Source organism: Anarhichas minor, unplaced genomic scaffold (assembly GCF_050575085.1).
Source record: "Anarhichas minor isolate MPS153535 unplaced genomic scaffold, ASM5057508v1 ptg000007l, whole genome shotgun sequence".
In the NCBI taxonomy this organism is placed as follows: domain Eukaryota; kingdom Metazoa; phylum Chordata; class Actinopteri; order Perciformes; family Anarhichadidae; genus Anarhichas; species Anarhichas minor.
Genome location: NW_027466453.1, coordinates 2,853,076 through 2,873,913, shown reverse-complemented (window position 1 = coordinate 2,873,913; position 20,838 = coordinate 2,853,076). Strand labels below are relative to the sequence as shown.

The 20,838-nt window shown below is 42.9% G+C and overlaps 1 protein-coding gene across 1 annotated transcript; it reads right to left on the bottom strand.

The window, feature by feature from the left end:
- Positions 1 to 842: 842 nt before the first annotated feature.
- Positions 843 to 19,893, bottom strand: LOC142939543 (retinoic acid receptor alpha-A-like). The gene is made up of 9 exons (XM_076082732.1): positions 18,675 to 19,893; positions 9,406 to 9,560; positions 7,976 to 8,117; positions 6,868 to 7,028; positions 6,167 to 6,343; positions 5,880 to 6,084; positions 5,595 to 5,662; positions 2,771 to 2,861; positions 843 to 2,131 (listed from the first exon to the last, which is right to left on the bottom strand). The coding sequence occupies exons 1-9, from the start codon at positions 18,871 to 18,873 to the stop codon at positions 1,872 to 1,874; spliced, it is 1,458 nt and encodes a 485-aa protein (XP_075938847.1). The 5' UTR covers positions 18,874 to 19,893; the 3' UTR covers positions 843 to 1,871.
- Positions 19,894 to 20,838: the final 945 nt, after the last annotated feature.

The following is a 20,838-nucleotide window of genomic DNA, read 5'->3' as shown; positions in this document are numbered from 1 at the left end:
CCAGCGAGCACGTGAGATAGACGCTTTTATAACTGGTCTCTACTCACCGTGATGCCTTTTGGACTTCGGAATGCGCTAGCTGGGTTTAAATGCCTTAAGAACAGTGTTATTGGTGACTTGCAAGGGTGTGCAGTTTACTTAGATGATGTAGTGGTTTACTCTGACACATGGGAAACCCACTTGGAGCGTATCCGGGAACTGATCACCCATTTGGCGGGGCAAGGCTCATGGTAAACCTTGCAAAGTGTGAGTTTGCGAGGGCAAGCGTGACCTACTTCAGCCTGGTGTTCAGGCAAGGCAAAGTGCGCCCATTCAGTGCAAAAGTTCAGGCCATAGAGTAGTATCCAGTTGCAACAAAGAAAAGAGTGTTGATAGATATGCATTTGTGATACTTCGAAAAAAAATTGATTGTAAACTGCAACAATATACGTTTCCCTCGAGACGTAATTTACAATGCAGTTTCGTTGTATGAGAACAAAAAAATAAATGCCGGACAGCTAATGTTAGCAACTAGCTGGTAAACATAGGTCAGAATGTAGACGTTAAAGAGTCAGATATTTTCCCCAGGAGTAGGTAAAGAAATACAGCTAAAGGAGCGTGATTTGACGTATATATATTCATTAGATTAGCCATGAAAACCACCTCAAGTGAATGCTAATGTTGCTTTCTGTGTGCTGGATGTGTAAACAGGCAAATGTTTGCACACCATATCCAAAGGATCATTTCTGCTGCTCGTGTGTGTTTACTTAAAAATCTGTACGACTTAAAAGAAAAAAAGTTTTTTTCTGGCCATTTTAACCTGATAATGTGAGTATCAAAAAACAACATGGTATTTCACAGTGAACAGTTTTTCCTTTCTTCACGACAGAAGAAAACCCACATCTTTATTGAACTCCCTGTATTTTTCATACTTTCCAATGAGTTTTTACTGCACCGTACATCAAAGAGGACAACACTGAAAACGAGTGGTGGAGTGATGGATGTTGTGGTGAGACAATGGCACTGTGTGAGCAGACTACGACAGTGTGGACCACGAAAAACCAAAAACACAGCGTGTACATGTGTAGGCAGCACCTGTCGTTACCTTAATTCACCTGTAATCCTGCTGAGCTCAACAGCTCTGGCGCCACGGCGGGGGGTTTGTTAACCGATGGGTAGACTCTTGCCATTGCCGCTTGTACTATCGCAGGTTGGCCGCCGCCGAGCAGACTTTGCATTACTTTAAAATCTAAATGCCTGATGTTTCACAGTGAAGTCACTCGAGTTGCTCAAGCTACATCTGAAGACAAACTAAACACGTCTTTACTTACAGATGTAACGCATTTGTCTCGAGCTGTAAAAAGTCTTTGATAAATGTTGATCTTTCTGTGGAGGACAATTATGTCAAGGGTTACTATTATTCCCTGATGTGTCTGTGAAGGCTTCGAAAGCTGAAGTTTGGGGTGGGGGGGTGGAGGAAGAGGATGAAGGAAGAACTCTTTACAGTTGTATTGGGGAAATACAGTATATACACATGTACATTTAGGAAAATAACTTCTTGTATAAGTCCGCCTCCCTCCGATAATTTCTTTCAGTCCTCTTTTTTTGTATATACAATATATATAACACAGTGATTCTGCAAACTATACATGACTTTTCATGAGGGAGTGAATGCGTGATTTAAGAGGGAATCCTCATCATCAGTCCGTCCACATTTCAGTCTCTCGGCAATCCTTCCTTTAGGTTCACACGGTCGGCGTATAGTTAACCTTTTAGGCATTTGGAAATGCTGTCTATTTTTCTGCATTTAATGTATAAAACCATGGTGTCTGAAAAGAAATCCGGTCCTCTCAGCAGAGTTTCACAGCTTTCATTCAACCTCACGCCAAGCTTCAGGGGGAGGGGGAAGAGGGGGAGCGGGGCGCATGGCTCCGGCGAGGGGAGGAAACCGATTTGAGCGGAGGACTGGGATGGCGGCTTCCGGGCTCAGTTTCGTTCTCTTCTTTGCTTCCTCCGCAACCTTTTCCTCCTCCTCCTCCTCCTCCTCCTCCTTTCCCTCCCTCCAGTCCCTCAGAGTTCTCCAGCATTTCCTGGATGAGAGGAGGCATGGAGCCGGGTATTTCCATTTTCAGCGTGATCACTCGCTCCGCTCCTGTGGGAGAAAAGTTCAGGATGAGAGAACAAGTCGTCATGTGGGGAACCTGATGTGGTGCAACGTATCCTCATACGACGGTTTATATGGTGTCTAACGAAAAGCTCCTCCTCGTTTCTAATGCGTTTTCCTAAGAAAGTCTGGCAACACGTGTCAATGTCCGCTCGTTAATGTATACTGTCTTTTCAAAATAAACTTCTGTCTTCACAGGAAACTCAGTTAGGTTTAGGCAACAGAAATACTGAGTTAGGTTTAGGAAAAGATGGTGAAATACTGAGTTAGGTTTAGGAAAAGATGGTGAAATACTACGTTGGGTTTAGGAAACGATCGTGAAATACTTAGTTAGGGTTAGGAAACGATAGTTTTAGGCAACAAAGCTACTTAGGTCTGTTCGGGAAAAGATTGCCGTTTGGGTTACCACGGAAGTGATGTTACTACATTACATGACAAATAAATCAACGTTAACTTCTCGTTTCCCACGGGAAATGAACAGCGGCCTCCCGGGTGAAAGGTCGCTGTTTGTTTGCTACCTAAAAGTTGCTGTTACCGGAAATATGTCACACTGTAGGCAACGGACTGTCTAACCTCGTTACCCGTGCCTGTAGCTCCGCCCAAGTAATTTGTGTGTGTGTGTCTCACCCTTCACACTGATGCTCCTGAGGTCAGTAATCTTCATCAGTATCTTGGGGAACATGCAGGGTTTCTCGGGCCTCCTCCTCCTCACGTAGAGCTGTGCCAACACACGAAGACATGGAGGAAAAGTTTTTGTTAGTATGTATGAATATAAATAAATATATATACTTGGTAAAGCAGCTATTTTACCATACCATTAACCACTGATGCTTGAGTGTAAGAATTGAAACATTCTCATTTTCATCATTTGGACAACTTTCTACATCGTTTGGTGGATTAATATATTGTTGTTGTTTCAGACTAATTTAAATATTTCTATTGATAATAAATGATGTGTGTGTTTTACTGGAGGATCAGACTTTTGATTGTTGCTTAATGTCTCACTCACAGTATTCTCATGCCTGCCACGACACTGCTGAATAAACACAGTAGAAAAAACAAATACATACAAGTATGTATCTGTTGTGTTCTTATTTAATTCTGCTCTATATGGTGATCATTTTAAAAATCATCTTAAATCATTAAATTCATCCTTTGTAGCATAAATCTGGTGAACTCTTTTAATGCCAACTAATCCTCTGAAAAGAACAAAACCAACAATAAATTGTGTGTTAATCCAAACGCTGACACTCTTGGAGCTCCATGGCTGTCCAAACACGACTAAAATCACATCAGTGAGCCACACTGTTGCCCCGGGTGACATGTTTGTTCTTTTAATACCATGAACACACACACACACACTGTAGTTTATTTAGACTCAATCACACCCTGTTGTGTTTGCTTTAAAACTACAGGTGTATTACTAATCCTTTTTAAGCCCTGTATTATGAAACTAAAACAAATGTACTTTTAAAGATAGTTTTAAGTTTATTGTCATATACATTTACACATATACGAAATTTGTCCTCTGCATTTAACCCATCCCTAGCTTATTGGGAGCAGTGGGCTGCTGCGAAGCGCCCGGGGAGCAGTTAGGGGTTTAGTGTCTTGCTCAGGGACACTTCGGCATAGGACACGTAGCAGCCAAGGATCGAACCACCGACCTTGCGGTTGCCGGACGACCCTCTCTACCCAGTGAGCCACGGCCGCCCCTACACATACACACCTAAAGTAAGAACGAACAGGCCACAGACTGGTTGGGAAAGTCAGAAAGTGTTGAGTGTCTTTTCATAACATCTGTTGACAATAAGGAACTTCTTTTTTTCTAAGAGATATCATTTTTCAGACAGACCATTTTTTTTTTAAACATTGTCAAACATTTTCAACCATCCTGAGTCACTGTAAATATTTTTGTTTATTATTGTCATCTATAGAAATTATTTTCATAAAAACACAGCTCAAATTATTAGTAAATGATAAATAATTGTATTTTTATTAGTGCTGGGCAACGATTAAAATATTTAATCGCGATTAATCTCATGGATTTTTTGCGATTAATCTCATTGTTATGGCAAAGTTCAATAATGAATTCAAAAGTAGTGTATTGCGCACTTTTATTTTAAAAGTACTGCTATATGAACAAAAGGGCAATAACGTTTGGTTCACGAGATGCAGGTAGCATGTTTTATACTTAATGTGAATATAATCCATACTTTGTTGGCATCTTATTCTGAAAACCGGATGTTCGTCTGAAGAAACCGGATGTTGTCTCACATAAATTTTTCCGCTAACTTTCAAAGTCCTTCGCTCGCTCCCGATCTGTGCCGTTTGAATGTGTTTACCGTGAATCTCAGCATATAGGTGCACTAAAGTGTAAGTGTCTGCTGAGTTGACCACGGAGATCATTTTTTTTCCCCATTTTAGAAAAGGCTCAAGGACACACACACACACACACACACACACACACACACACACACACACACACACACACACACACACACACACACACACACACACACACACACACACACACACACACACACACACACACACACACACACACACACACACACACACACACACACTACAGGATGTTTGCTGGCTTTTATCCCACTGTTCTTTCATCCTCTTGTTGTTATGTCTATGTATTGTCTCTTGTCTTTCAATTAAAAAAATAAATAAAAAATTATAATAAATTTTAAAAAATGCGTTAACGCGCGATAAAATAATTGTCGGCGTTAATTGATGAATGCGTTAACGCGAAATTAACGCGTTAACTTGCCCAGCACTCATTTTTATTTAAAACTAGCTTTAATAAATATATTATAAGCTGCTTAGAGCCAGTGTTAGGCAGTTAAACAGTTTATAGTTCCCTCTCTAATATCTATTATTTATTGCCTCATCCTTTAAACAACTGGATTTATTAAAGTTTCTCGCCAAAAAACTAAATTTTACAAGATTACATTTCAACACGTCATGATACAGTTATACTTTTTCTTACGGCCAATACGAATATTTAGTGAGTCGAGCTTGAACGCATAATGCAAGTCAATGTGACCTCCGTTAGCAGTTCTCCGTTATAAGTCGGACTGTGTTAACAGACTTTGTGCTGTTAGCAGACGAGCCGTTCACCGTGATTACTGTGAGCAGCATGGTGGGAATGAAAAACAATATAATAAGTGTAATGATATATATTATTAGAAGTATAATACCTATGTATAAAAGGTGTAATAAGTTAGTTGTTCCAGATGTTTTAAGGCTGTTCCTCCACGGCCTATTTTGGACTTACAGTTGTGGCGAATTGTGAAGAACTTTTCACACTGATGACGTGTGTGTGTGTGTGTGTGTGTGTGTGTGTGTGTGTGTGTGTGTGTAACTGTGGAGACTGAAAACCGCACAATGCAGCCGATCGGTCGGTGCGTCTCTAATAATAATGAGTATGTTTTCAAACCTTCAAGGCTTCAAGCATCGGCTCCTGAAGAACATCCACCTTGTCCGACTCCTCCAGATCCTGACGGTCTGCAAACACACACACACAGAAAACACATTAAATATATCAGTAGGAACACAGAACATGTATGTACAGATATCATCTCTATTAGACAAAATAATTCCTGTCCTTACACGTTTATTTTCCCACCACAGCACTAAACACCAAAGCAACTCTGCATTCCCTCACGGTTTTCTATCATTCATTATTTTATTTCATATTCCTCAGAAACACCAGGTGCAGTACCTCCACAGAGCAGGCAGATGGCGCTAAGCAAACCCGTCTCTGCGTCGTCCATCTCCAGCGGCAGCAGCTGGTTGGCGAAGGAGAACACCAGGTCGGTGAGAGGTCCGAACCCGGCGTTGTGCATCTGTGTGCGGTTCAGGGTCAGACCGTCGGAGAAGGTCATGGTGTCCTTTTCTGGGGTGTAGCGGGTGCAGATCCTCAGAATCTGAAACAGGAGATAAATTCCCGCTGTAGCACAACTGTACATTTCTCTTCGTTTGTTTCTCTGTGTGACAAAGAAAACTCACCAGTATGTCGAGGCAGGCGGATTTCAGCAGGGTGATCTGGTCGGCGATGGTTAGCGTGGTGAAACCGGGGAGCTGCTTGGCGAACTCCACCGTCTTGATGATGCACTTGGTGGACAACTCGCTGAACTTGTCCCAGAGGCTGACGTCCAGAGCGACACGGTGCTCCGAGCTGTTGCTCTGCAGGTTCAGGGTCAGGTAGGGGATAGAAGGCAGAGAGACACAAACAGTAAGAAAACCAGCATTATAGGTTTGAATTTGTTTTTGTAGTGAGAGTTATTAAAGTTACTACAAGGAACTTTCATTTTGTGTTGATTTTGGCTGATTAAAGCGGTAGTGTCTCTGAGCACCAGAGTCCCTTAAGAAAACATCTCATTTTACTGCAGCAGGCGTGTGACAGCGAAGCTGGATCTGAGTCTGTCGGCGGTGGGCTGGTCTCTGGAATCTGAGCCGAGGACGTTTCTGGTGAACACGCATGATTCCGTCTGATTTCACGTGGAACCTGCCCAGGTGGCACCGATAACAAGCATTGAGGAGAACTATGTAGAAATAGTCAATCTTCTCGCTGATGGTCTAGTTTACTCAGTCAATCAGTATTACATTGAGACTGTTTTATAACCAGTTAAAAGTTCCTCAAAGTAACTTTAAGACGATCTTTCTGCATTTCTTTACTAAAGTAAGCGTGTTGGTGTTGCTCTGTGTACCGTGGTGTATTTTCCCAGCTGACCCAGGGAGGGAAAGGTGTCCTGGTGGGCCCGGCGGACTCCTTCAATCATCTGCTCCGTGTCTGCCGACAGGACGTAGATCTCCGTCTCCCCCTGCCGCTTCTCCTCCTTCTTCTTCTTCATCCTGTCGTTTCGCACCACTGGACGGTGGGAGTGGAGAAAGATCGGAAGATTTAGCTCGGAAGTTAAAAGCAGAAAATTCACTAAATGAAATTGCGTAGAGTGACGCGGCTCTTTGGAAGCTCTCCTGTCGTGTTCATACATGCTTCTCACCAGCCTTTAGTTTCTTGTAAATCCTAGGCAGTGAGGGTCTAATGGAAAGAGATTACTTTATGAGAAAAGAAGAATATTTGGAGCGATTTAATATATTGTGCATCAATTGCCCATTCTTTTTTGTAAACCTGCAAGTGCATGGAAGAGTAATCCACAAAGTATACATAGAAGCCCGACAGTAAATCTCTGGATTACTCCTTTAAGATTAAAAAACACAGATGATGTATAGTGATGCAAGACGCTGGTTATTATGAGTTAATGCTGGTGGTTTTGTGGGGCATGTATCAGCTGAGGAAGGCCACCAGAGGGAGACAAATATCAAGGTTTAAACACTGTGCTGCCTGCTTGAAGTCACTAGGTTCTGCTTTATTAGGGCATGACAACAAAAATTAAAAAGGGACAGTTCACCCCTGAAATCCTAAATATATTATCTCCTGCCTGTAGTGCTATTCATTGATCGACCTTGTTTTGGTGCGAGTTGCAGAGTTTTGGAGGCATAGAGGCGTAGAGATGTGTTAAATAATCATGACCCGGATACTCCCGGTAATCCACAGACCTTGTTGCGAGGAAAATTTCCGTAAAGAGACACGGCTGTTGAGCTTTTCAAATGTTTTTTTTTTGTAATTTCGCATTGAGCACCACGAACCATATAATCCCATTATACTGGAGAGAAGACAAAAAGCTCTACGGCCAGAGATACCTCACAGAAAAACAATCTAGATTGATAAATAGCACTACAGGTGAAAAATCTGTATTTTTGATTTGGCAAAAAAAACTAAAAAATATGGCACCGCATCCACATCACCGTACTCACACTCCTTGGACATGCCGACTTCGAGGCATTTCTGCAGCCGACAGGACTGACACCGGTTCCTCGTCACCTTGTTTATGACACACACTTTGTCTCGGTGACACGTGTACACCATGTTTTTCTGGATGCTCCTCCGAAAGAAACCCTGACGCGGAGAGAAGAAAAAAAACAATGGAGGCAATGACTGGCAGGGGAACGGACAGAACATTTGGAGGTGCAATAAAAACGGGAGCGACCTTGGTGTCAGAACCAAAACTGGCACTTTTCATGATCACTGCTGCAAACACATTTTATTGTTGCCGAGCAGCTGGTAAGCAGGTCAGCGCGTGTTATAAAAGGACATGACCACAAGCGCACAAAAGCCCACACACAGATATCAAAGCAGATACTAATTGCATCCACAGATTATTTGTGTAAGTGTGCGTGTGGGATTAGATGAGGCAAAGAGGCTTACAGATCCCAAGGGAGGCGCAAAGGTCACAACCTCTCCGCTTACACATTATGCAAATACTCAGTAGTCTCACGTAACTATTTTTCATTCAGGTTTTTCTAGGTGCAGCCGACACGTGTTCCACAATTAGCGCGGCGCACGTTGTGGCAACGTCTACAAATGGTGTGGGGGGCAGCGAGTCGGCCTTGTGTAACTCTCGCAATGAATAACAGGAAGTGATGCCGTCTGCTTTATTTCTGGAGTGAAAAAATGGCGAACTGACAACGAAACCGGCAACAGGTAAAATGTACTAGTGGTGGCTGTTTTCCAATCGCAACTTTGTTTCAGTAAAACATTCCCGCAGTCTGTGACTTTTTCCTAAAAGTGTGTCACGAAGCAATGTAGCAACCCTCATCGTAAAATTTGTCACGGTGAAGCCCGGTTTAAAATATTACCTACGGACAGGCTAAGTCCCGCCCCTTCCGGTGTCCCCAAAAAATATGTACAGTAGTCAACGGCAAAAAGACAAATATTTTGTTGCTCCAGTTTGACCTGTGCCTTGAATTACAATTGTCATTGTCTGGCAAAATGAACCCAAAAGACGGCAGATAAAGCTAACTAGCTGAAATGAGGTCAGAGAGACACTGGAGTGTAAACGTAACGTTATGGAGGTTTTGGAATATTTCATGATGTCACTCAGAGATGGTCTAAGAATCCTTTATTTCTTCACAACAGAAACTTGAGCAATATCTGATCAAATTCATATTAGTCACATACTTCCCGTTTTTTCTCAGTGCATGGCTGCATGTCTTTATTGTAGTAAAGGAGCATTTTACAAGAAGACGAAGGATAAGTTTTGAATTTTGAATAAAATGAAATAGTTTTGTCCAATCAATAATCGATTAAGCAAAGCAAGTCAGATGTCAAAATAGTTGTTAGCCGTTACCCAGAGTGAGTGTTGTGTCAGTGTAAGTTTAGCCCACTCACGTGTTTGGCTGCTTACCTTGCAACCCTCGCAGGCACTGACTCCATAGTGGTATCCTGAGGACTTGTCCTGGCAAACAAAGCAGGGCTTGTAGATGCGGGGCGGAGGTGGAGGCGAGGCCGGGCTGGGGACGAGGAGGTCCTCTCCCGAACTCGTGCTCTCAGTCTCTATGGCTGCGGGAGGAGATGGAGGGAGGGAAACATTGTGTTCATACATCAACATCTCTCTGGTTTGTATTAGATTTGGAATATTTAAATATTGCATTAATTTATTGGAAGTGAATATTTTTGAAACCGCGCCAAATGTTTAAGGGGTCGCGTCAGGTGAATGGATGGAGGTGAGCTAGCCATCAGTCATAGATGACAGCATCAACACTCACATTTAGCTCTTTTGTAAATGTGTAATGCAACCCAAAAATAAACTTTGCACAAGTTGCGAAAGGAGCCGAAAAACAGAACAAAATTAGCAGAGGTTTTGCGTCAGAGTGGATCACTCTTTTTGTAGTCACCGTACGTAGCCCAGATGATACTTCATAAGATTTTGAATCCATTGTGGTTAATGTCAAATATGATTCAGGTTTGGGTATATTTTCAACACCAACTGCCATGTTTGTGCCATCAGCTGTATCAGACATAATCTAATTTAAAAAGGAACCCGTTGTTTCCCAGCGAGCCGGCTCAGAGGAACAGCTCTTCAGTGGTATCCAGAACCACTTGTTCCTGCAACCCTGGTACAGGCACAGGCTATCAAGCCCTGGACCAACCAGGACCGACACAGTTCCGTACCAACAGTCTCAGTTTCAACTGGTTCGGTCACGGTGGTTAAAGGAATACTTATGTTATGTCATATACATGTCTGTATGGTAAATAGCAAGCTACAATGATGTAATGAATAGTTCAAAACTCCTCGTCTCTGATATTGTCTCAGTCCAAAATCCAAACGTCAAACTTCAGGTAAAATAGATAATGTAATCGTTTCCAAAATTCACAACATGTTTTTATCTGGTAAATATTCTGCTTCAATCCATATTCGTTGGCATTTTTACTGGGGTCAAAAACTGTTTGCATTTATATAATACTTGACACAAAACTATATTTTCCCCATTCTGTTAGGGTGATAAAGTCATAAAATATGACAACATATGCCTCGTGCCTGCTGTGTCTCTGTCTCACACAAAAATGTGACAAAATCAAATGAGCTGTTGAACAGAAATGGAAACATTGATGAACACAGAAGGTGGCATAATGAGCTCCGAACCATGTAAATGTTTGATTTCTGTGTTCAATTTGTCTGTAACCTTTGTAATGACAACCTTCTTTGGAACTTATCGTATTTGTTTTGAATGTTGCAAGCATAGTGAAAAATAAAAAAAGTACTTGTATTGTATAGAATTCTTATCCAAAATATGTACTGCAATCCACATTGTCTTCGTGCAGACAGTACAAACAATATGATGCGTTAGGCGATGGTAAAGGACACACTCCCTTTCGATACAAAAGACGCAGTTCCACCAAGAAGTTCCTGGTAATTTTAGCTAACACTGCTTTTCAAACAAAGAGAAATTGATACAAGATTAATTCCTTGTTTTATGAATGAAGCGGTACAGGAGTTGAAGCAGCGGCGCTGTGTGTGTTTTTCACCAATCAGTAACGGTCATCCCAGCAAATCCCGCACCGCAAGTTCAAAAATAATAACAATAATAATAATCCAAAGGGGCGCTGGATCCAGATCCAGCGCCCCTTTGGAGGCTTGAAATGTCCCCAGAACGTTATTAGACCCTGGTCCCGGTGGTGGAAACACAATGAGTTCTTCAAAATGTTCCTCGTCCCTGGGGAAAGTTCTTTAAGAAATTGGATGTCAGAGAGGCCTGAAGCACTACTGTCTATGTTTACATTTGATACCACAGCTGGATGAGTCAAACGTTGAATGCAAGACAAGACTTTTTAAAGAACGCTTCATCTTTGTTGAAATCATTTATGTTGCGCTTCACTTTTGCTGGGTGCCATTTTTTTTAAATCATTACTGTATGGAATATGTTGTTTGTACTCAATACCATGTTGTATCATCAAACGCTAATCCAATCCCAACTCTTAATCTCTTAATCACGCATTGCTGCTGTGAGGTGGGAATCAAGGTTACGGGCGGGTGGGTCTGGTTAGGGAATGTGTTGCCATTGACACAGTCAAATTAACTACAGTGGTGGGATTAAACCTTTTTTAATGAAATTATTTGTGTCCGGTAAATGCTACTGCTACTCATGTCAGGTCAAGACAAGGTCATGGTGGTAATTTTTAGTTAACTTTTCAATTTCAGTTTAGTTTTGACTTTTTGATTTCATTTTAGCTCAGTTCTAGTCAATTTGCTCATGTAAAGTTAATTTCAGCTTTTCAGAAAGGTTTAGTTTGAATGTTCTCAGTAGTTTCAGTTTGTTTCGGGGCGGCTCTGTCTCAGTGGGTAGAGCGGGTTGTCCTTTTTTCTCTTTGCCCCTGCCTTTTATTAAATCCCTTCTTACACTGCACAGTTTTACACTTAATCTATTTTAGCTTGTTTGTATTTTTCACGTCGAAAGGAGTCAGCTGAGGTGGTTCGGGCATCTAATTAGGATGCCTCCCACTGGAGGTTGTCCAGGCATGTCCAACTGGGAAGAGACCCCGGGGAAGACCCAGAACACGCTGGAGAGATTACATCTCCCAGCTGGCCTGGGAACGCCTCGGGATCCCCCAGAATGAGCTGGAACATGTTGCCGGTGAGAGGGAGGTCTGGGTCGGCCTGCTTGACCTGCTGCCACCGCGACCCGACCCCGGATAAGCGGTGGAAAATGGATGGATGGATGGATGTATTTTTTTTATTTTTTTTATAAATTGTATTCACCTGAATGTGTTTCTTTTGCACTCGGTCTTTTCGGGTTTTATGTGAAGCACTTTGAGTTGGCTTGTTGCTGAAATGAACTAAATAAATAAACTGGCCTTGCCTTTGATCACGAGGTTAACAGTTCGATCCCTGGCTCCTCTTGTCCGCATGTCAAAGTGTCCTTTAGCGAGATCACTGAACCCAACGTTGCTCCCTAACCCACTTAGAATGGGTTATGTTTACGACGATTGTAATAAAGTCTATATTGTTGAGTTTTAATACATTTTCACTGCTTATTTCATTATTTTTCCTTTTGGTTTCAGTTTTTAATTCACGATGGTAACCCTGGTTCAAGTGGGCTGCACCCCAGCAGCTGTGTGGTGAGTAAAGCATAACATCCCGCTGCTGATTTTGTCAAAGTGTTTGTTATCTTTGTTAGGAGACAAGGCAAAGACGGACCGCGACCCATTTTAAGGTGACTCTTCAGATTAAGATACCAGCCACAACTCCTAACCTAACACACACTTCTCCCCTCCCCCTGCTTTAGTAGCCATACCAGACATTCCACTATGGAGGAGATTCAAATCCCCTCCACTGGCCTGCTCTGTTTACATAGAGCAGAGAGAGAGACTCACAGAGAAATAAAGAGAGGCGACCCTCCTCCTCCTCCTCCTCCTCCTCCTCCTCCTCCTCCTCCTCCTCCTCCTCCTCCTCCTCCTCCTCCTCCTCCTCCTCCTCCTCCTCCTCCTCCTCCTCCTCCTCCTCCTCCTCCTCCTCCTCCTCCTCCTCCTCCTCCTCCTCCTCCTCCTCCTCCTCCTCCTCTTCCTCTTCTTCTTCCTCTTCTTCTTCCTCCTCCTCCTCCTCCTCCTCCTCCTCCTCCTCCTCCTCGGCCATCATACCATCCCTCCATCTTCCCCTCTCTCCTCTATTTGTCTTTGCTCTCCTCTCACTGACATGCTAGCCAACAGTTCCCCCGTCAGCGCTGTCTGACCTCTTTTAAACTTCTCTCTGCTCTTCGCCTCGTATTTCCAAGCGTATTTTAGCCGTAGGTTTTGGTTCGGAGAAAGACTTTTTTCTTGTGTTTTGATATGAGGGATGAGGTATTTTAAAGGGATCTTTCAGGTTATTTTTTAAGTGGGTTAGTATGAGATACAGTAGATGGCGGTCGGCACACCCCCAGTATGGAGAAAAAGACAGGAGTACCAATGCACTGCTGGTGACGGGGACAGCAGCAAAACATTTTTAGACAGCTAAAATAAATGTGTACGCTACATTTAGAATATGTTCACCGCTTTAGACTGTCCTTTTCTGACGGGGAACCGAAATGAAAGTGAGTATGCTCTCTTCTTCTCTTACTGTGAAATACTCTAAATATAGCGTACACTTAAAACTGATATTGATTTTTAGGTGTCTAAAATAAGACTGTGCCCCCCCCCCCCCCGCAGTACATTGCTTTGCTCCTGTGCTGGTACTCCTGTCTCTCATCTAATGTAGGTGATACACTGACTGTGGATAAGAACCTCATACAACCCCGCTTCAGAACAACCAGACTGTCCCTTTAACGGAGAGGAATATTGGTGACTCGTCCTTGTGACTCACTCAAAATCAAAAAAGGATAATAGCTTTAATAAATAAATTAATCTCATCGGTGAATAGACTCCAGAATCTTTGTGTGTCGTGTCATCACTAGTTACCCTGATGTAGGTAGGGTAGATCTTGATTCTGAGGCGAAATGTTTAAACGATGACTTGAATAGATATGTCTTTTGGTTTGTCCCTGTGGTGGCCCGTGTCGCTGGGCGTTATCAGTCTTGAATCAGTGGCCGCCTCCACCGCTTCCATTATCACGGCCTGGATCTCCTCTCTACGCCTCCCCAACGTGAAAGGCAAGGTCAGATGTTTGTCATTGTGCGACGCAGGAATGCGAAACAAAATGCAGTTGAAAGCGAATGCTGCGCACGATCACGGGGACACCTGCAGCTGCCTTACATTTGTCAAGGGAAAGTCAAGACGAGTGACTGTCAATTTTAACAACAGATTGTTTGGAGACGTTAACACTAAGCTTGGGGTTTACTCTGGCCCGGGGTTACAAATAAAGCACTGTTAAAACCTTTTCAAAGTCTGGGCCGTCCCTGCTCCAGGGCAGAGCCGGCGATCTGTGTCCTCTGGTCAGATCGCAACGTTACATGTTAGCCAGCGCTGGGGTAAGTCGTTTTTCCAAATCTGATGTGAACTAGTGTTTAATGGTCTCCCCGGGCGGTCCTGGCTTTGCGCCAGCGGACAGTTCCTGAATAGAGAGCATGCTCTCTCAGCTTAGAGGTTGGCCTCGGATCACGACACCGACTTCTGCCTCCCGGACAGTTAACAAGGTGTTCTCAAACATATTATTGTAGACGCTGTTAAGTCTCACTGACATCCGTTATCACTGCTAATGACTTTCATCCAACTAACTAACAACACTTAATAAGCGCATGGACTTTGATTAAAGTTTGATGAGCGTGGCTATTATTTAGGCCATCATCTATTAACTAAAGGATTAATCTGCCATTGAATCTTATATCTATTTCTATTTCTATTATTTAAGGCACGACACGACATTATCACGATACTTCAGTAACGATACAATATTATCACAAAACTTTAAAATACTTGAGTTGGGATACGATACATTGATCACCTTTTTTTCAACCGTAAATTGTGCACTTTGTCAGCATTTGTTTTATCTAATGAGACGTTTTCACTCGGTTCATCTCACTTCAGTCCATTTCTAATAGGACTTCAGCTGATGAACTATATTTATTATCATCAACTATTTCCTTTTACTTTAAGTCATCTATAGTGGTGAATTGCATAAAACCAATTCAAATTATGAAAGATTGAATATATATTGATAAAAAAATCTTTGAATCAGTAATTTTAATTAGGTATTATAAGCTGTTTAGAGCTATCGTTAGGAAGTTAAACAGGTCATATTTTCCTCTCTCATATCTATTTATGTTGCTGTGGAAACATCTTCACACAACTGGATTTATTCAAGTTTCTCACCAAAACTATTTTTACAAAGTTACATTGCTCCTACACTATCTAGCTTCTTCAGTCCTTATGGTTATGAAACAGTGACTTGCATAATCACCGTTATGGCCAAATCGGTTAATCCCAACATCCATTATTGCAATAGTTTATATAATAAAAGATTGTCTCTACTTCTCTCTTGATTTATTACCTCAGTAAACATTGTAAACATGAGTTCATGGTCTCAATCTCTAGTTTCAAGTCTTCTTCAATACAGCATGATGTTCATTTAGTAAATTATGGTCCATTTAGAGTCAAATAGACCATAAAGCAGAGTATGTTTTTAGGGCGTGGCTACCTTGTGATTGACAGGTCGCTACCAGAGCGGTGTCCACCGTCTCACTTACGTTCACTGGTTGCAAAAACTAAGATGGCGACCGCCAAAATGCCGAACCCGAGGCTTCAAAAACTGCAGTCCACAAACCAACGGGTGACGTCATGACGATTACTAGTCTATGGACATAACACACTAAATACAGCCTGGACAAACAACCCCCTATATTTCCATTTTATTCCTGTTTTCTATTCAATTCCCACAAACTATATATAAATTCCTGTTAATTGCCATGGAAAGTTTCAACCTTGAATATTCCCCATAATTGTGCGACCCTATGCAAGTCACACTACAGGGAAATGCAACCCCAAACAGCAATGGCAGCCCGTGCAGTGCTGTTGTATTGATGCTGTGTTGAAGTTTTAGGAATTCTACACGGTGCCACAATAGCAGCCATAGTTGTTTCTCTTTCTTCTTTATCCCGTCTCTAATAAATATATGAGTTGAGAAGATGTGACATGAGAGAAGAAATTCCTTCATAGTCAAATAGAGACGAGGACGTGCCATGCCAGAGGACTCTGACTAGAGCAAATGAATTAATAACCAGCTTTCCACTGCCGCTCTTTTAGCAGTCATCCGACGATCCCACACACACACACACACAACATAAAGACACCTAGACGCAAACGCTGACACACAACCGTCCCTCCTCCTCCCGTTTTCACGCACTCACACTCAGGTCAAACTTGGTCAGTATACCCTCACATTCCCAGACAAACTGCGAGTGTGGGTGAGAGAGTGTGTGTGTGTGTGTGTCTCCAGCAGACAGAAAAGAGAGGTCATTCAGTGTGGAGAAGTGATGACTGGGCAGCTGACACAGGAAAGAAAGAGGCAGATAGAAGGAGAAATAAAGAGAGGGAGAGATGTAGGTCACTTCCCAATTGTCGGTGACTCATTGCACTGGATCACACCCAAACTCACACACACACACGCACACACAGTGAACCACTATCCCCCAGGCCATTGCTTACATGTCGCCGGAGCAGGCGCTGAATGTGTGTGTGCATGCCTGCGTCTGTGTACGGCCTTTGACCTTTGAACCTGCATGGTGCACTCTTCATTCCAGTCACGCACAAAGACCCCCACCCCCCCAACCACACACACAAACATACTGGGGGCAATCCTCCTTGTCTTTACAGCTTGAATTTATGAGCAATCCCCCCTCTCGCTTCTACACGTCTCTCTTTCCTTCTTCTTTTCCCACCGGGCGACCAGAGTCCACTCCTCTGCTCTCGCTCGTCTTTTTATGACTTCAACTCGGTTGCGCAAGGGCCATGTCCCGCAGTGACATCACCACGTCCTCACCCTTGGGTTACTGTCTCACACCGGGGCCGACTGTCTCCAGCATGTGACACTGGTGGTGGGGCCGGCACTGTCAACTTGCAGAAAGGTGGTCCTGTGTGTGTGTGTGTTATTCTTTTGATAGACGGGCAACCCGGTCCAGGGTGCACCATGCCTCTCGGCCAACGCATGCTGGGATTGGCACCTGACCCCCTTCCGTTCATGCCTTTCACAATAAAAGCTCTAGACATTTACAAGGCCTAACTGTTTACCAGAGGGAACTCAAATTCACTCATTTTGCTAAAATTGCTTACAGTAAATTAGGCTATACAACACTTTTGCCCAAACAGACCGCCTCATGCTGCTCTTGGTCAATAGGATCCTACACGGATCTACCTTTCATTGAGATGGTGCTGCAACAGTCGCAAATTTGTATTGCTGCAGGTATGAATAGTTTTGACGTGAAATATGAAAGGCAAGTGTGTACAATGACCCACTTTCCAACCCAGGAACACTGAGATAAATTGTCTCATAGACTAACAGGCCAAAACAAAAATTGATACTGAAACAATTTGGACGGTGCCATTGTCAACTCATAATGTGCAAAGTTGTTTTATTAATCAAAAGTCATAAAATAATGCTCATAAATAACATTTTCTTTTAATTTTGAATAGTAATATTTATATTGTGATAAAGTATGCCCTCTAATTTGAGGTTAATTAAATTAGTATACATAACACCTGTAATACTATATGCTTCTAGGGTTGTAACTAACTGCCATATTAATTATTGATTACGCCATTTATTGTTTCTCAATAAGTTCCTTGATTGTTTTGGTCTATAAAACAATGACCAATCAAAATTAGCCAAAGCCCAAGATTCAAGATTGAATTTTGCCTGGCCGACAGTCCCAAACCCAAAGACAATCAGTTCACTATGTTACACAGGTTATGTTTGGAAGTTTTGCTTGCAAAATGACTTTGGTGGATTAATTGATTATCAAAACAGTCGCAGATAAATTTTCCGTCAATCTACCAATTTAAGAATCGACTAAACGTTTCAGCTACGAACCCTTTATGCATTTTAAGCCCGCGTAGTCGCTGTAAACACTCAGAGGTTCATTCTCTGCTGCCGAGAAGCACCGAGCTTGAGGTCAGGAGGGGTTAAGGCTAGATTTGGTAAATGAGCGCCTGGCCAGCTGCTCGACCTACCGAGGTCATTCGAGTCGCTCCACTGAAAACATAAACCCAACCCTTGAGTTGTATAATGTACAGCACCAGACATACAGCTACATTAATGACCTAAGAGGAGATGGGACATCACAATTTTTCCATGTAGAAATATCCATTTGATGTAAACACGACCAGTAGCTGGTGTGGAACCAGCTCCTGAATGCTGTGAGCCACTAACAATCAAGAGTATATAAGGAAACATGCAGAGCAGCAGGCTGGTGAAGTAAAAGTGAATGACACTACTTACTACAGTATAGTACGGTGTGTTTATTCCCCATCTAACGTTAGTTAATAGTGGAGTGAAAAGAGGCTGTGGGGCACCTGGAAATAGAAAAAAAGGGGGCTGGCATGTGTCCCAATTGGAACCAGTGAGCCCATGCATGCCAACACATTTCAAAGCACAAGCACCACCACCCCTTTGGTATTTCTTCAACAAATTAAATTATCCACACTGACTAATTGCGGTGTCCCCTGCAGTCACTTTGTGTTACGAGTCCCAAAATGATGTTTTGCACTCACAGTGACTGGATCCGCTCCAGTGTCTGCCGCTCATCAGGGACACTCCGAATGGACGCTGGAGTCCTCCCACACCGGACAGCAGTCCCTTCTCCGGCCCGAGCCCCGGGGGTCGGTGGTAGTAGTCCATGCTCAGAAAAGAGCCGGGATTAGGGCTGCTCGGGCTGGGGCTAAAACCCACAACATCCACGCTTTCGTACATCCCCCGAGAGGCGGGAGTCGCCCTTTGATCTCGTTGTACCAAATAAGGGGGAGAGAAAGAAAGAAAGAAAAAAGATCAAAGCGTCCCGGACAGCGAAGAGAGAAAGAGGAAGGGGAGGGAGGAAAGAGTTCACATCTTCATACCGGATTGATGGGAGGAGGAGGAGGAGGAGGAGGGGGAGGAGAGAAAAAGAGATGGCCGGTCCCGGTGACCTCTCAGCCCTCGGGAGGAGCACAGGCGGTTTTACTGCCAAACGTTGCCGTCCGTTATGTCGTTTTAGCACGACCGGAAGTTTAGATAACGGCTGCTGTCTTCTTTATCGTCTTTTTTCTTCTTACAGCGCAAATGCTACAAGTGCCACTAACTTAACAGTGGTGCTAGTTGGAGCGGCAGCCCTCGTTACTTTGTAGCAACACAGATTTCAAAAGAGGAAACGACCCACGGTAACATTAGGCTTCTGTGTGTTCAAGAGTTTACAATGACCTCAGCGTCCACAGCCCGTGTCTCTACGGCCGTACACGGGTCCTATGTCGCACCCGCTAGCAGTTTGTGCGCTGTTTTGTTTTTTTTGTAGCAAGAATGATATTATGTAATTCTCGTGTCGCTTGCTAATCCTTGTAGCCAGCCTGGCGAACCGTCTATTTAGTGGACAGACTACTCCTCTGTGCACAACCAGTACTGTCTGTCCTTAACAATCCGTGCACGTTATACATGAACGTAGCTTTCCCCGTAAAGTACAAAAAAAGGGTTCCTCGCGCTGCTCCGTTCGCTTCGGTTCACAGGGTCCGAGCGTTCACGGGAGACAAACACAGCCCATAAACACGATAACGCTAAATAAGCCTCGTCGTATTCGACTCTGAACTTGCCGCTTTACGTCCGAGTAGCGGAGTATCCGAAGGTGAAATTGGCGACGGTGAGGAAGGGTCGAGGAGGTGCGCGAGGCAGTTTGGGAATGTCGGTTGCTTGTTGTTGAGGTCCAGCAGCAGCAGTGTCCTGTGGTACCCTCTGGTCTGTACACGACGGCCTCTCTCGCTCTCTCTCTCTCTCTCTCTCTCCCTCGTTTGATGAGTGACACCAGCTGCGCACGAGCTCCACCTATCTGCCCTGCGCGTGCCTCCTCTAAAATGGTTTCTGCCTATACTTTCAAAATGTGGCTATTTCTGACTGCTGTGCACAACTAGAGAACTTCTACTATTTGTAGGTCTACTAGTAGTGATTTTGTCATGATTACCAACAACTATTTTTGGTATTATCACACATATTATTATTTATTATTGTACTTATCTGACATACAGCAGTGGGTTTTAACTAAATGCATTTACTCAAGTCCTGTACTACAGTTTGTAGGTACTTGTACTTGAGTATTTCCATTTTATGGTACTTTGCACTCCTACTGCACTACATTTCAGATGGAAATATTTTACTCCATTAAAATATTGAACTAGTCATTATTTTACATGCTTATATTGTACATACAAACTGTATCATCACTAATATATATATATATATACACCGTAATATACTGTGTGTGTGTGTGTATATATATACAGATATTACATAGTAAGTTACAGTATAGTATAGAGTATATTTTAGTATTCTACTTAAATTTAGGTAAATGCTCAAAATATGTCTCCACAACTGATATATATATATGTACACACAGTATATTAGGGTGTGTTAACGCATTAATTAATTAACGGCGACAATTATTTTATCGTTTAACGTATTATTTTGAAAGTCCGATGCTCACTGGCTCTGAATACACATACAGACAAACCATAGGTCACAGGAGGGCTGGGATGTTGATCAGTATTGGCTTGGGATGAGCATCATCACGCGTTTCAACCAATGAGAGCATTTGGGGTGGGAGGAATGAATAAAGTTAATTTTGTCATTGTGTAACTACTCAACCTGCATCACTGAAAGTGTTTTTCTTTTTGACTGAGATTCTCCAAAGGAAATCCA

Coding starts and splice junctions, on each gene's coding strand:
- LOC142939543 (XM_076082732.1), bottom strand. CDS start 18,873: ATGTACGAAAGCGTGGATGTTGTGGGTTTTAGCCCCAGCCCGAGCAGC. Junction 9,561..18,674: donor CTGGAGCGGATCCAGTCACT/GTGAGTGCAAAA, acceptor CTCCTCCCGCAG/CCATAGAGACTGAGAGCACG. Junction 6,085..6,166: donor CCGCCTGCCTCGACATACTG/GTGAGTTTTCTT, acceptor CTCCTGTTTCAG/ATTCTGAGGATCTGCACCCG.